The 17033-nt window shown below is 49.9% G+C and overlaps 1 protein-coding gene across 1 annotated transcript; it reads right to left on the bottom strand.

Annotated features, from left to right (window-relative positions):
• Positions 1-2772: 2772 nt before the first annotated feature.
• Positions 2773-4413, bottom strand: LOC125506610 (agamous-like MADS-box protein AGL61). Its single transcript, XM_048671403.1, has 2 exons — positions 4351-4413; positions 2773-3926 (listed from the first exon to the last, which is right to left on the bottom strand). Exons 1-2 carry the CDS (start codon positions 4411-4413, stop codon positions 2928-2930), a joined length of 1062 nt encoding a protein of 353 aa, XP_048527360.1. The 3' UTR covers positions 2773-2927.
• Between the last annotated feature and the right edge of the window lie 12620 nt (positions 4414-17033).

A 17033-nucleotide genomic window follows, 5' to 3' on the forward strand; every position in this document is an offset into this window, starting at 1 on the left:
CTTCCGGAGTAGGCAGGCCAAAATACTTGCTCTCAAAAGTTTCCGATTTCACACCAAGGATGGCCTTTATTTTCTCTCTTGTTTGGTCAGGGCACACTTCACTGAAAAGAAGAGCGCATTTGCTCACACTTAGTAGCTGTCCAGTACATTTTTGGAAGGATGGCCTTTATTTCCTCTCTTCTTTGGTCAGGGCACACTTCACTGAAAAGAAGAGAGCATTTGCTCACACTTACTGACTAATTAAGACCTAAGCAATAATAAAACCAGGACTGAAGGAAAAAAAACCAAGGCACTGTGCTTTGGCGCTATGATGCTGGGAAATTAGTACAAATTCATAATGCACAAATTGGCATTCATTTGTCTGGACTCCCACAAATCTCCCCCACTTTTGTCTCCGATTTATGGAAGAAATCACGTTGGATGACTTCTGCAATCCGGACAGCGTGGCCCTGACGGTTGCGGGAGGTTTGAGGGTCAACGTTGGAGATGCCCTTAGATAGCTATACAGATACCTCGTGTCAGTGTGTGTCCCATCATCGATAACAGAATTCTACATATGCTTAGATGGTTCCCTTATCCGTTTTTACAATGACACGACTGCTGTCCATGCTTTAGTCAGCAAACCTAATATTCCAATCCCTCTTCCATGGATCATAGCCTGTCCTTTTCAGGTGCACCTGACCTAGATATAGATAGTTCCTCATCCGTCCAAAGCATGCTTCGCTAAGCGGGGGCAAAAGCTACAACAACATTTTTTCCCATGCTCATGGTCATGCATGTTTTTACAATAGAATAAAATGAGAGCACATGTTTTGACAGGTTATGTCTGCAACCGTTTTCTTTAACTTCACTTACATGGATAAAGTAAAATGTGTGCATAACACACACATCACACACGCACGCACACCACTATACACAATTGTTACACGACTACCAAGATCTACGGATTATGCACATGCGACATCTGCAACCGTTTTGTTCAATGTGAATGACATTTGTTCTTAGTCTAGCCTAACTAACGGATAGAGTCAGCTAACTGTTCAATCGAAAAGGGGCTGCGGCCTCACAGGTCAAGAGGCAACCACGCGTTCGATGCGTCGAACGGTGGCTGATGATGCAGCTGACGCGATGCTATTGAACGAATAGCAATGACTACTGGACGTACAATATGTAGTAATTAACACCACCTGCTTGCGAATAAAAAACGGTTGGCTGAATTTGTATCAAATTCAAATAGTGGCAAATTCTTTCTGGGTGCTTAGAAGTCTTCGGTCATTGACAAATTCCTTTATGTTGCAGCCAAATAGTTGATTCGTTCTATTGAAAAGACAAATTGGTAATCAAGTTTCACAAACCATGTACTAGTAAACTATCATACGAAAACTCAAAACAGAAGCAGGCAACAAGCGACAGAGAACCACCCCGCAAACAAAAAAAGCAAGCGCGCGCGCGAGAGAGAACAGATAATGCGTCGTCAACTTTCTAGAGTGCAACCAAATCATGGAAGAATTGAATTAAAGGACTCCTCCCCTGCCCTCCCTTCTGTTTTGGAGACCACAAACAAAGATTGTCTATACACAATGCTCAAGGAGACCTGCGATGTTGTAGCGATGCATAGATGGAGCCCTATCTATGGCCACACAACAGTTTATTGATCAAATGCCCTCAAAAGAATGACAACAAATAAAAAATCTAGGATGATGGTGTTGTGGACAACTCCGCCTATGTCTTCTAGGCATAGCCGGTCCCAAGCCCGGGTAAAGAAGGAGGGTTGTGATAGGCTTGGCGAGCCAATGTAAAAACTAGCCAGTCCCATGGATATGAAACCCATTTGAGCGAGAGTAGTACTAGGATGAGTGACCTACTGGGAAGTCCTCGTGAAAGGGTTTCATATCTAAGGGTTGTGATAGACTTGGCGAGGCAACGTAAAAACTAGCCAGTCCTTTGGGTATGAAACCCATTTGGGCGAGAGACCCCAACTTGTTTGGGACAACAGCCTTAGTAAATGATGGTGTTGTGGACGAGACCATTCATGATTTACCCTTAGAGGCATATTTTTAACCTTTAAGCACTAGTCGTCAGCCAAGGCTCGAACACAGGCTACACTCCTTACGGGCCTAGCCAATTGGGTGACACCCCATTCTCACCGGTCACTCCAACCAAGCATGGATGCATGCTTGCAAATCGTGCTTCATTCGTGACCGTCCAAGCGAAAACAATGGCCACCCTAACTATGTAGAAGTAAGTTTTCAAACCCTTTTTCTTGTTTTTTACATGCCATATTTTTGCGAGTGCCCTTTTCTAGATTACTAAAAGAGACATAATGTCTCATCTTCTCGATGTCACCATAATATGAAAAAAGAATGGCACAATTAGGATTTCTATAACGAACCAACACAACATAGGCAGCTCAGGAACACATGCTTTTGTAAACAAAACCAAAAAAACTCATGCATACATATACCACCACAATTTTATCTATATTTCAAATCTTTCGAAATATATGCAATTCTCATGTCCTACAAATATCTTATAAAAACTTTTAATTCGGACGGGGATATAAATTTCTCTTTCCCGGAATGGTCAAGACTCACGACTACATAACAGTTCATTCTTGTGTTGTTGCCAACAAAGAGAACCAAAGAAAAGGCTTAATAGTATTTCATTCCTTACTTTTCTGCCACGGTACCACAAATACAAAGATTGCAAGCCATTAATACTAAGATAATGAATCTTCCACACAAGTGGATGGATCATCACCTGCAAGCATGATGAATAATATAACTAGATTGCAAATGAACTAAGAGATCGGCATCCATCGATGCATATGATGCGTCAATGGATAGTTTAACTCAGACGGACTCATACCCTCACTCCCGGACTCACACTCGTACTCAGAACTCGATGTGGATCTTGTCTTCTTCTCCTCAGTATGGGAACCCCATGTTCGTCCCGGTCGCCTGCTGCACCATCTCTATCCCAGCGGCAATCCCCATGGGTGGCGGCATCTCCACATTAGCAGGGAACTCCGTCAGCGGCATCGCCATAGTCACCTGTTGCTTCTCCGTCCCGGCGACGAATTCTGGTTGCGGCGACATCACCATAACCATCTGTTGCATCTCCATCCCAGCGCCAAACCCGGATGGTGGAGGAATCGACATAAGAATCTGCTGCATATTCATGCCATAAGCCAAGCCCGGCGGAGGCATCGCCATTGGCATATGGTGCATATCCATCCCTATGGCGAATCCTCGAGTTGGAGGCATCGCCATATGCATCTGCTGCATCTCCATTCTAGTGTTGGTGCTGGTGCTACCAAACTCAAAGGTACTTCCACCGATCAGCTGTTGCGACAGTGGCACCCCAGGCGCCTGGAGCGCGCGAAGGATGTTCTCCATCCCCAGGTCCAGGAGTACCTGGTTTGCGCATTCAGAGATGGCGGCCCGCACCGGCATCAGCTTGGCGGCGAAGGCCATCATCTCCTCCTCCCCCATGTCACCTAGTTTGGGGTTAAGCCAGACCGCAATCTGGTCCCCCACGACACACTTCTTTGCCATGGCCTCCTCTATGCACTCTTTCCGCATCTTCACCTCCTTCAGCTGCGTGCGTAGCTCGTCGTGCTGCAGGTGCAAATTCTTCAGCTTGTTATTGTCGGTGGCGCTCAGGACTCCCGTCGCGCCGCCCGCCAGGAAGCGGTCTATGACGGCCTCAGCAGAGGGGTGACCAAAGGAGAAGGCATTGCCTCCGGGTGAGTAGGAAATGGCGGCTACCTCGGCGCCGCACATCACCGCCAGCTCATTGGCTTTGTTAAACAGACCTTGCCGGCGCTTGGCGAAGCACACCTGCCGGGCGCCCTCCTTCTCGACCCGCCGCATGATGGTCTTCTGCCGCCCATTGCCACCCTTCCGCTTCGGTGCCATTGCTCGCTTAGAGAAAGGAAGAGGAGAACAGGTATAGATTTGTGTTTTTCTACGTCTCAAGGTCGTATGTGCTTATATAGAAGCCGAGAGAAGATGATGAGGATTGAGGAATCGCTGGGCTAGGCTAGCCCTGGCGTTAAAACAATTGGCAACTCATTATTGGAAAAGAGGTATTGTTCAGTATTCTGTGTATGTGACCTGTCACGCGTATAAGCATAACTCGGCCAGTACGATCCAGTATTTCAAATAAGGTATTTTATTGCTTCCTTCCATTTCATTGCGTGTTTTTATTAGGTAAGGATTAAGAATGAGCGCAATGAGATCCTTCCTATCATGTGTCTATTTTTAGTAGGAAACGAATCGATCTTGGCCCAGAAAAAGAATGACATCTGTCACACGCTGGCACGTTCATTACGCCTATGATCTCTACCATGAGACCGCACATTTGGTTCTCTTCAGCGACCCTGGATATACAATGGACACTTGATTCCATCGTGAGGACTAGTCTATGGAGGAGGGTGATGAGTACATATTATGTGATGATTTTGATGGTTATTTTGTGCTTGAAGGAAATATGCTCTAGAGGCAATAATAAAGTTGTTATTTATATTTCCTCATATTATGATAAATATTTATTATTCATGCTAGAATTGTGTTAACCGGAAACTTGATACATGTGCGAATACATAGACAAAACAAAATGTCCCTAGTATGCCTCTACTTGACTAACTCGTTAATCAAAGATGGTTAAGTTTCCTGACCATAGACATGCGTTTTAATTTGATGAACGGTGAGGGAGTCCTGGATTAGGGGGTCTCCGGACAGCCGGACTATCTCCATTGGCCGGACTGTTAGACTATGAAGATACAAGATTGAAGACTTCGTCTCGTGTCCGGATGGGACTCTATTTGGCGTGGAAGGCAAGCTAGGCAATACGTATATGGATATCTCCTCCTTTGTAACCGACCTTGTGTAACCCTAACCCTCTTCGGTGTCTATATAAACCGAAGGGTTTTAGTTCGTAGGACAACAATCACAACATACAATCATACCATAGGCTAGCTTCTAGGGTTTAGCCTCTCTGATCTCGTGGTAGATCTACTCTTGTAACACCCATATCTTCAATATTAATCAAGCAGGACGTAGGGTTTTACCTCCATCAAGAGGGCCCGAACCTGGGTAAAACTTCGTGTCCCTTGCCTCCTGTTACCATCCGGCCTAGACGCACAGTTCGGGACCCCCTACCCGAGATCCGCCGGTTTTGACACCGACATTGGTGCTTTCATTGAGAGTTCCTCTGTGTTGTCGCCGTTAGGCTTGATGGCTCCTACTATCATCGATAGCGATGCGGTCCAGGGTGAGACTTTTCTCCCCGGACCGATCTTCGTATTCGGCGGCTTTGCACTACGGGCTAATTCGCTTGGCCATCTGGAGCAGATTGAAAGCTACGCCCCTGGCCAGCAGGTCAGATTTGGAAGTTTGAATTACACGGCCAACATCCGTGGGGACTTGATCTTCGACGGATTCGAGCCACAGCCGGGCGCGCCGCACTATCGCGATGGGTATGACCTAGCTCTGCCATCGGACGGTACCCCAGAGGCCGCGACCGCATCAGCTCCGACCCTTAGCTCGGAGCCAGCTGCGCCAATCGAGGACGGGTGGCTAGACACCGCCTCAGGAGCTGCAGTCTTGACGGCGATCGAGCCAAACACCAGCATAATCCTCTGCGCAGCCCGTGACTCTAAGGTGCCGGACTCTCCTCCGGACCCCGAACCACCCGCGCCCCTTCCAATCGAATCCGATTGGGCGTCGATCATGGAATCACCGCTGCGGATATCTTTCAGCACTCGCCCTTCGGCGACATTCTGAATTCACTAAGGTCTCTCTCTTTGTCAGGAGAGCCCTGGCCGGATTATGGCCAACAGGATTGGGATGCGGACGACGAAGAGATTCGACACCCACCCACCACCCACTTTGTAGCCACTGTCGATGATTTAACCGACATGCTCGACTTAGACTCCGAAAACATCGACGGTATGGACGACGATGTAGGAGACGAACATGAACCAGCACCTATAGGGCATTGGAAAGCCACCTCGTCATATGACATATACATGGTGGATACACCCAATGAAGGCAACGGCGACGAGATAGCGGAGGATGACCCCTCTAAGAAGCAACCCAAGCACCGACGTCAGCGGCGCCGCTCTAAGTCCCGCCAACGCAAAAGTGGCGATACCGGCACAGGAGATAATAACACTCCGGATAGCGCCGAAGACAACAAAAATCCCCTCCAGTAAGAGTTAGATCAGGAGGATGAAGGAGCCAGCTCTCCTGAGAGAGCGGCTGGCGGAGAAGAGGAGGATGAAAATTACATGCCCCCCTCCGAAGACGAGGCAAGCCTCGGCGATGATGAATTCGCCGTACCAGAGGATCCCGTCAAACAAGAGCGCTTCAAGCGCAGGCTTATGGCCACGGCAAATAGCCTGAAGAAAAAGCAGCAGCAGGTTCAAGCTGATCAAGATCTGCTAGCTGACAAATGGACTGAAGTCCTCGCAGCCGAGGAATATAAACTCGAGCGTCCCTCCAAGAGTTACCCAAGGCACAGGTTACTACCCCGATTGGAGGAAGAAGCGTATGATACGGCTGATCGGCCACCTCGTGGCCGCGATAAAGAGGCATTCCAGCCAAAAGCTCAGCCTCCACCCCAACGCCATCCAAATAAAAAGGCATCGGGAGATACGCTAGACCTGCGAGATATATTGGAGGACAAAGCAAAGCATTCAAGATCAATCTACGGATCACGAGGGCGCACCACTCTACGAGACGGTAAATGTCACGCCGGATACAGTAAAAGCAAATCCGGCCAGGCCGAACACAGCGGGCAGGACCCATACGAGCTGCGTCACGATATAGCCCAATACAGAGGCGCCGCACACCCCTTATGCTTCACAGACGAAGTAATGGAACATCAATTCCTAGAAGGTTTCAAACCTGTAAACATTGAATCATACGACGGCACAACAGATCCCGCAGTATGGATTGAGGACTTCCTCCTCCACATCCACATGGCTCGAGGTGATGACTTACATGCCATCAAATACCTCCCACTAAAACTCAAAGGACCAGCACGGCATTGGCTTAATAGCTTGCCACCGGACTCCATTAGCTGTTGGGAAGATCTAGAAGCCGCATTCCTCGACAACTTTCAGGGCACTTATGTGCGACCACCAGACGCCGATGACTTGAGCCACATAATTCAGCAGTAAGAGGAGTCGGCCAGGCAATTCTGGACTCAGTTCCTTACAAAGAAAAATCAAATCGTCGACTGTCCGGATGCGGAGGCCTTAGCGGCTTTCAAGAACAGCATCCGAGACGAGTGGCTAGCCCGGCACCTTGGTCAGGAAAAGCCAAAATCTATGGCAGCCCTCATGACGCTCATGACCCGCTTTTGTGCGGGAGAAGACAGCCGGTTGGCTCGCAGTAACAACATATCAAAGAACCATGGTACCTCAGATACCAAGGATGGAAACAGCAGGTCACGTCGCAACAAGCATAAGCGCCGCATTAACGACAAAAGTACTGAGGATACGACAGTCAATGCCAGATTCAAAGGCTCTAAACCCGGTCAGTGGAAAAAGCCATTCAAACAAAGTACGCCGGGTCCGTCCAGCTCGGACCGTATACTCGATCGCTCGTGTCAAATACACGGCACCCCAGACAAGCCAACCAATCACACCAATAGGTATTGTTGGGTATTCAAGCGGGCCGGCAAGTTAATCGCCGAAAACAAGGACAAGGGGCCGCATAGCGATGACGAGGAAGAACCCCGGCAGCCGCACACTGGAGGACAGACGAGGTTTCCCCCGCAAGTGCGGATGGTGAACATGATATACGCAACCCACATCCCCAAGAGGGAGCGGAAGCGTGCGCTCAGGGACGTATATGCGTTGGAGCCAGTCGCCCCAAAGTTCAACCCTTGGTCCTCTTGTCCGATCACCTTCGATCGCAGGGACCACCCCACTAGTATCCGTCACGGCGGATTCGCCGCACTGGTCCTAGACCCAATCATCGACGGATTTCACCTTACTCGAGTCCTCATGGACGGCGGCAACAGCCTGAACCTGCTTTATCAGGACACAGTGCGCAAAATGGGTATAGATCCCTCAAGGATCAAACCCACAAAGACGACCTTTAAAGGTGTCATTCCAGGCGTAGAGGCCCACTGCACAGGCTCAATTACACTGGAAGTGGTCTTCGGATCCCCGGATAACTTCCGAAGCAAAGAGTTAATCTTCGATATAGTCCCGTTCCGCAGTGGTTATCACGCGCTACTCGGACGAACCACATTCGCTAGATTCAATGCGGTGCCACATTATGCATACCTCAAGGTCAAGATGCCAGGACCTCGCGGAGTTATTACAGTCAACGGAAACACAGAGCGCTCTCTCCGAACAGAGGAGCACACCGCAGCCCTTGCAGCAAAAGCGCAAAGCAGCCTCTCAAGGCAATCTACCAGTTCGGCGTTTCAAAGCCCGGACACCTTCAAGCGCGCTCGGGGCAATCGGCAAACAGACCGCCTGGCGCGATCTGAGCTCGCGTAGCAATACGGCGGCCACCCCAATCCCAGCCCAACGGCGTTGTTCGTGCCGCGCATACATAATTACACATTAAAAATACCATGAGCATAGGTGGGGAGGGGGGCACAACTACGGCACGCCCCAAAACGCGGCCTAAACTGCACCAGGGGCTTCCCGTTTGGTTATTTTTCTTTTTCTTTCAGGACTTCAATCTCTGGAAACACTGTCCGGCAGCTCTATTGCCGAACACATGATACAGCAACCAAGGAGGCTGACAACTACGGAATTCCCAGGTGGATTACAGATTTCATATAATTCCTTAGCTCGCCCTTGGAAGGGACATAGTCCTACTCTTTCGCCTATTACACTATCTGTATCACTCTACTTTAATGCAATTTTTTAATATACAATGCATGACATTACGACTATTATCGCATTTTTGTTATATGTATACATATCTATGTGTTCATTAATGACGCCTAGCAACCGTACACTCTGGTACGGCCAATGCACCAGGGGCTAACGTACCCACAATATGGTGTGAAAAGTCTGAACACTTTCACAAGTGCGGCACCCCGAACTTATGGCATTATATGCATCAGCTCCGAATCATGTCTTTGGTCAAATGTTGGGTTTGCCCGGCTCCTATGTTTTGGTACCTTACGTTCCGCTCTATCGGCTAAGGTAGCGCTAGGAGAACTACTGCGATTGTGCCCCGGTTCTGCCGGGCCGAGCACCTTAGTAGAGAAAGCTAAAACTGACTGTCATGATAAGGCGAGAGACTGGTCGCTGTTCGGCGAGGTTTTTCAAGTCCCTAAAGACTTATGCCGCTTAGGGCGAGGGGCCGGCTCCGTCCGGCTTACAAGCGTGTATCGCACCCCGAATTCGGCCTTCCGAATACCAGGGGCTTTGCCGATATTTAAAATTATAGAATTCTATGGCTAAGTGAGAGTGATAAAGCATTATTAGTCCGGTTGCCTTGTTCGTTGTGCTGAGCACGTCCCTCGAAGGACCCAAACATGGGAACAAGAGTGCTCAGGTTTATCCTGAACACCCCAGCACTCGTGGTATGGGGGCAGAAGCTGAGGACTAGCCATCTCCCAGATTGGATAAACAGCCAAACAAAAGGTAATATTTTAAATTCACACAAGCGTTGCATAGCGCATATGAAACAAGTTTTCATCACACAGGATAAAAAACGAGCAAGTCTCATTCAAATATTACATTTTGTGAACACTCATCCGTGATAAGACGGGCGCCCGGCAGAACACCCTCGTAGTACATCTCGGGGTGGCGGTGCTCCTTGCCCTCCGGCGGCCCCTCCTTGATCAGCTTCACGGTGTCTAGCTTGACCCACTGCGTTTTTACACGGGCGAAGGCCCGGCATGCACCTTCAATGCAGACGGATCGCTTGACGACCTCCAGCCGTGGGCAGGCATCCACAAGCCGCCTCACCAGGCCAAAGAAGCTGTTCGGAAGGGCATCGCCAGGCCACAACCGGACTATGAATCCCTTCATGGCCTGATCGGCCGCCTTATGTAGCTCGGCCATCTGCTTCAGCTGGTCACTCATCGGCACCGGATGTTCGGCCTCAGCATATACTGAGACCAGAACAGCTTCTCCATCGAGCTACCGTCCTCGGCCTGGTAAAATTGTGCGGCATCAGACACACTGCGGGGCAAATCTGCGAATGCTCTTGAAGAGCTCCGGATCCAGGTAAGTAATCGATAATTTACTTTTACATGCTTGCTTTGCATATAGAAAGCCTTACCCGCCGTTATCTTCTTTATCGCGTCGATCTCCTGAAGGGCCTTTTGGGCCTCGGCCTTGGCACTCTTCGCGCTCTCACGGGCCGCGGCAAGCTCAGACTCTCGCGTCTTCAAGTCAAGCTCCAACGCCTCGTGCTTCGTCACGAGAGCCTGGAGCTCTTGCTGCACCTCGCCCACCCGAGCCTCGTGCCTCTCTCGCTCGGTGCGCTCCTGGGCCGCCTTCTCTTCGGCCTGTGACAGCGCTTGCTTCAGGGTCGCCACCTCGGTCGTGGCCCCTGGCAAACATACAATGATCCTGTCATTTAGCAATCGCGTCCTTTTTCTCATCTATAGACGGGGTATTACTTACCCTTGTTCTCCTCGAGCTGCCTCTTAGCGAGGCAGAGCTCTTTCTGGGACCCCTCAAGGGCCTCCTTCAGTACGGCGACCTCCGTAGTTAGTGCGGCGGACGCCAGCAGCGAAGCCTGCATATGCATATTGACATACTTATATTAGACTCCTGTGATATTATTTGATCCTCTGTTCGGCTTTTCTTTGTGAACACCGAACAAAAGCATCAGGGGCTACTGTCTATGCGGTAATATTTGTACTACATTTTAAAACACTTACCTCGAAGCCTGTTAGAAGGCTAGTACAGGCTTCAGTCAATCCGCTCTTGGCGGACCGAACCTTCTGGATCACCGCACTCATGATAGTGCGGTGCTCCTCCTCGATGGAAGCGCTGCGAAGCGCTTCCAACATAGTGTCCGGCGCCTCTGGATGGACAGAGGTCATCGGCACAGGCGTCTCACCCCCCTTAGAAGGGGACCGCCTGCCCGAGCTCGGAGCCATTGGAGGGTCCGGCGCGGTGTTCGGCTGAGGGCCAAACTCGGAGCTCTCGGGGACCCCGTCCCCTCGGCTCCCGGAGTCCGGAAGGTCGCCTTGAGGTACCTCCAGGACTGTCCCCCCTGATTCGGTGCCTCTTGAGACAACACCTCGGCGTCGTTGGCTGGATGAGGGGAGGTGGCGGTCGGGACTGGATCGCTATCCATGTCTGACGCACCCAGGGAGCCGTCCGAGGATACCTCGATATTGGCTCGGGGCGGCCTGCATAATTGAGTTCGGCGTTAGGGAAAGCAATGCGACAAAGGAATCCTATGGGTTACTTTGGTATCCGAATACTTACGATCTCCCTTGGGGCTTGGCCCTGGGCAACCACTCGTCTTCACTTTCGTCGGCGGCGGTAGAGCTGTCCGGAAGGAGCGTCCTTCCCTTCTTGGACCCTCCGGCCTCCCCAGTTGGGGCGGCCTTCCTTTTCTTGTCTCCCCCAGTCGGTGGGGGAGCCTCTTCTTCCTCTTCCTCGTCTTCAGGGGAAGAGTGCGCCGCAGACTCATCAGAAGGTGAGTCCGAGGACGCCTGGCATCGGGAACTCTTTCGAGCTCCCTTGGCCTTCTGGGTCTTCTCCGGCACCTTATAAGGGGCAGGGCCTTCGGGCAAGGGAGCCGGACAGTCGATTTGTCCAGCCATCTTCTGCCAGTCCTGTTAACGGCACGGGAGTTTAGATCCCACATAGAATCAATCTATACAGAAAACAAGTATCCTGTGAAAGGTAAAACAACTTACCGCACTGGCGTGGCGCTTCGCACTGAATCCGCAATCCTCAGTAATGGGGGGAGGGACCGCGGCGCCCTTGAACAGCACCGTCCAGGCATCTTCATGAGTCGTGTCGAAGAGCATGTTCAGAGTTCGGAGCTGCGCTGGATTGAACTCCCACAAGGTAAACTCCCGTTGTTGGCACGAGAGTATCCGGCGGACAAGCATAACCTGGACTATGTTGACAAGCTTGAGCTTCTTATCCACCATGTTCTGAATACATGACTGGAGTCCGGTCAGCTCTTTTGAATTACCCCAGGACAGGCCCTTCTCTTTCTAGGAGGTGAGCCGCATGGGGATGCCAGATCGGAACTCGAGGGCCGCTACCCATGCGGGGTCGCGCGGCTTGGTGATATAGAACCACCCCGATTGCCACCCCTTTATGATTGCCACCCCTTTATGGTGTCCACGAAGGTGCCCTCGAGCCATGTGATGTTGGGCATCTTGCCCACCATGGCGCCTCCACACTCCACCTGGCGGCCGCTCACTACCTTCGGCTTGACATTGAAGGTCTTCAGCCATAAGCCGAAGTGGGGCTTGATGCGGAGGAAGGCCTCGCACACGATGATGAACGCCAAGATGTTGAGGATGAAGTTCGGGGCCAGATCGTGGAAATCCAGGCCGTAATAAAACATGAGCCCCCAGACGAAGGGATGGAGAGGGAATCCCAGTCCGTGGAGGAAATGGGTGAGGAATACCACCCTCTCATGGGGCTCGGGGGTGGGGATGAGCTGTCCCTCATCTGGGAGCCGGCGCGCGATATCGTCGGGCAGGTATCTGGCCCTCCTCAGTTTCTTGACGTCTCCCTCCGTGACGGAGGAGACCACCCACTTGCCTCCCGCTCCGGACATGGTTGGAGAAGGTTGAGATGGAAGTGAGGACTTGGGCGCTAGAGCTCGAGTGTGCGGGAGCAGATGAGCAGAGGAGGAAGAAGGCGTGGATAGAAAGGTGAATCCTTATCCCTTTATATGGGCGGACAAAATTAAATGTCCCCACTTGCCTGGTAAAACTCGCTTATCCCCCAAGCGCCGCAATTGATGGCACGGTTGGGTTACCCACGCCCGTATTGATGAGAATCCCATAATAAGGGGACACGATCTCTGCTTTGACAAGACGTGTCGAAAAACTGCCTCGCGTTATGTGCGGGGCTGGTTAAAGGAAACGATTCGAATAATCACCAGGCCATGACGTAACGTCATGTTGCCAAAACAAGCTAGCGGATTAGATCTGTGAAAACATTATTCTCTCTACGGTGAAATGTGGGACTTATTTTGCAGGGTCGGACACTATCCTCGTATTCAAATTCTTCTGTGATGTATTCGGAGAAGGAACCCGCCTTGCAATGCCGAAGACAACTGCGCGCCGGACTCATCGTCATTGAAGCCTGGTTCAGGGGCTACGGAGGGAGTCCTGAATTTGGGGGTCTCCGGACAGCCGGACTATCTCCATTGGCTGGACTGTTAGACTATGAAGATACAAGATTGAAGACTTCGTCTCGTGTCCGGATGGGACTCTACTTGGCGTGGAAGGCAAGCTAGGCAATACGTATATGGATATCTCCTCCTTTGTAACCGACCTTGTGTAACCCTAACCCTCTTCGGTGTCTATATAAACCGAAGGGTTTTAGTCCGTAGGACAACAATCACAACATACAATCATACCATAGGCTAGCTTCTAGGGTTTAGCCTCTCTGATCTCGTGGTAGATCTACTCTTGTAACACCCATATCTTCAATATTAATCAAGTAGGACGTAGGGTTTTACCTCCATCAAGAGGGCCCGAACCTGGGTAAAACTTCGTGTCCCTTGCCTCCTGTTACCATCCGGCCTAGGCGCACAGTTCGGGACCCCCTACCCGAGATCCGCCGGTTTTGACACTGACAAACGGGATCACATCATTAGGATAATGATGTGATGTACTAGACCCATCGGTTAGCTTAGCATAATGATCGTTAAGTTTTATTGCTATTGCTTTCTTCATGAGTTATACATATTCCTTTGACTATGAGATTATGCCACTCCCGAATACCGGAGGAACACCTTGTGTGCTATCAAATGTCACAACGTAATTGGGTGATTATAAAGAGGCTCTACAGGTGTCTCCGAAGGTGTTTGTTGGGTTGGCATAGATCAAGATTAGGATTTGTCACTCCAGTATTAGAGAGGTATCTTTGGGCCCTCTCGGTAATGCACATCACTATAAGCCTTGCAAGTAATGTGACTAATGAGTTAGTTACGGGATGATGCATTACGAAACGAGTAAAGAGACTTGCCAGTAATGAGATTGAACTAGGTATGATGATACCGGCGATCGAATCTCGGGCAAGTAACATACCGATGACAACGGGAATAACGTATGTTGTTATTGCGGTTTGACTGATAAAGATCTTCGTAGAATATGTAGGAACCAATATGAGCATCCAGGTTCCGCTGTTGGTTATTGGTCGAAGATGTGTCTCGGTCATGTCTACATAGTTCTCGAACCCATAGGGTCTGCACACTTAACGTTTGATGATGATTTGTATTATGAGTTATGTGTTTTGGTGACCGAAGATTTTTCGAAGTCCCGGATGAGATCATGGACATGACGAGGAGTCTCGAAATGGTCGAGAGGTAAAGATTGATATATTGGACGACAGTATTTGGACACCGGAATGATTTCACGACATTTCAAATATTTACTGGAGTACCGAGGAGTTTCTAGAACCCCCTGGGGAAGTAATGGGCCAACATGGGCCATAGGGGAGAGAGAGGGGTGCCCACAAGGGGTGGCGTGCGCCCCCCATGGCTGGCCAAATTGGATAAGGGGAAGGGGGCGCGACCCCCCTTTCCTTTCCCCTCTCACTCTCCTTCCCTCTTTTCCCCTCCATGAGAAGGAAAAGGGGGGGGGGCGAATCCTACTAGGACTGGAGTCCTAGTAGGACTCCCCCTCTTGGCGCGCCCCTCGTGGCCGGCCTCCTCCTCTCCCTCCTTTATATATGTGGGTAGGGCACCCCTGGGAGACACACCAATTGTTCCAAGCCGTGTGCGGTGTCTCTCTCCACGATTTACTCCTCTGGTCATATTCACGTAGTGCTTAGGTGAAGTCCTGCGCAGATCACATCACCGTCACCGTCACCACGCCGTCATGCTGAAGAAACTCTCCCTCGACCCTCTTCTGGATTAAGAGTTCGAGGGACACTACAAAAAAATACACTTCCGTGATGATACATGTTTGTCACAGTAGGTCACGTTCTCTGTCATGCATGTACATCCATGACAAATTTATGACAGAATCAAGATAGTCATACATGTGATGTCGTGGAAGTGTTCCATGACATTACCAAAATTATCATCACGGAAGTGTCCACTTCCATGTCGATAAATCGCGCGTCATGGAAGTGCTTTCATCAAGGGTGACCGACAAGTGGCATCCACCGTAATGGGTCGCCGTTAAGCTATCGGGTCCGGTTTTGGATCCGATAACCCGTTAACAGCCCGGACAAATGAGGATTTTCCACGTGTAAAATTGTCATTGGCCGGAGGAAACACATGTTGGCTCACCGTTGGGACAGATGTCATCCATTCATTGGACAGGAGGTGCCTATGATAGGTCGACACATGGCACGACCCAACAGAGGCCCATTCGGGTGAAAAGGCCGGCCCATTTGACTTGGTCAAAAGGTAACGGGCCGGCCCACGGAAAGCCTGGTCCTATATAGCCCATTTATGGCCCGCTAACTCATGGCCCGTTACGGACTATCGGAATTAAGCCCAGTAGCTTCATCTGGGCCGTCCAATATGATTCCAGCCCATTGTAACTTCTGGCCCATGTATGGCCCATGATGTCTTTCGGCCCATACGAGGCCATTTGTAACTCTTGGCCCATTAACGACCCGTAGTGAATCTGGCCCGCAATGAACATTGTATCGCTTCATACCCACTAACGGCCCATTATTCCATTGGCCCGTTTCCAACCCGTGTTATCTTTCGGCCTTCTCAGGGCCCATTTATTCTTGGGTTTATTTCCAGCATTCAGTTACTTACGGCCCGTTCCTGGCCTTTTCTGCTTGTGGGCCAAATTCAGCCTGTGGTTACAATCGACCCGTTTGCGGCCCGTTAATCTCTTGGGCCGTTTTCATAGCGTCATCAAATATGGCCGATTAACGACGGCCCGTTATTGTTGGCCCATGAACGGACGATTCCAAATCTAGCCCGTTTACGGCCCATAATGTGATCTGTTATTGGCCCATGTTTGGTCGATCGATCATACGGGCCGTATAAGGCCCATTGATGCTATGACCCGTAGAAGGCCTATTGTTTCTATGGCCCTTATAAGGCCCATTGTTTCTATGGCCCATAGGAGGCCCATGGTAACTATAGTAAATATGTAGCCCATAGTTATTGTGGCCTAGTTTTAAAAAATAGGTTATTGCGGCCAAACCGCGGAGAAAGAACTACACTGACTACAAGCAACACAAATAAACAAGACAACAAGGAAATGAATAAGCAAGCAACTTATGCTAGGCTATCGTAGCTATTACACATATTACATCCACTGGGCATCAAAGTTCGCCACCAGTGCAAATATAGGGAACGAAGCAGCATATCATATACACTGGTTGTCAAAGTTGGCGACCAGTGCAAATAAACGCCGCAACAAAACAAGTCCAGAACTGAAACCACTTCAGAAGATCTCAAAAAACAATATCCTAGGTACCCATAATGCTGGCAAGATGCTTAGCAAGCTTATTAACTTTCTCTTGTTTGGCGCTTAAATCCTCTAGCGCTTGCTGTTGCACCCACTACTAGGAAAAGGGCTAAAGATGAAATTGACACTAATGACGCACCAGAGAAGTGGTGCGCCACTACTATTTACTAATGGCGCACCACGTGAAGATACGCCATTAGTGTGTAAGACACTAATGGCGCACCAGGCACAAGGTGCGCCACTAGTAACAAAATGTTTCTTTTCATTTTTTCAAACATACTAATGGCGCATCCGGGTAAAGTGCGCCATTAGTAGTTAGAACTACTAATGGCGCACCAACCGTTGAGTGCGCCACTACTGTATTCTTTTTTTTTATTTTTTGCAAAACTACTAATGGCGCACCGTCGCATAGTGCGCCATTACTAGTTCAAACTAGTAATGGC

This window comes from Triticum urartu, chromosome 5, assembly GCF_003073215.2.
Source record: "Triticum urartu cultivar G1812 chromosome 5, Tu2.1, whole genome shotgun sequence".
In the NCBI taxonomy this organism is placed as follows: domain Eukaryota; kingdom Viridiplantae; phylum Streptophyta; class Magnoliopsida; order Poales; family Poaceae; genus Triticum; species Triticum urartu.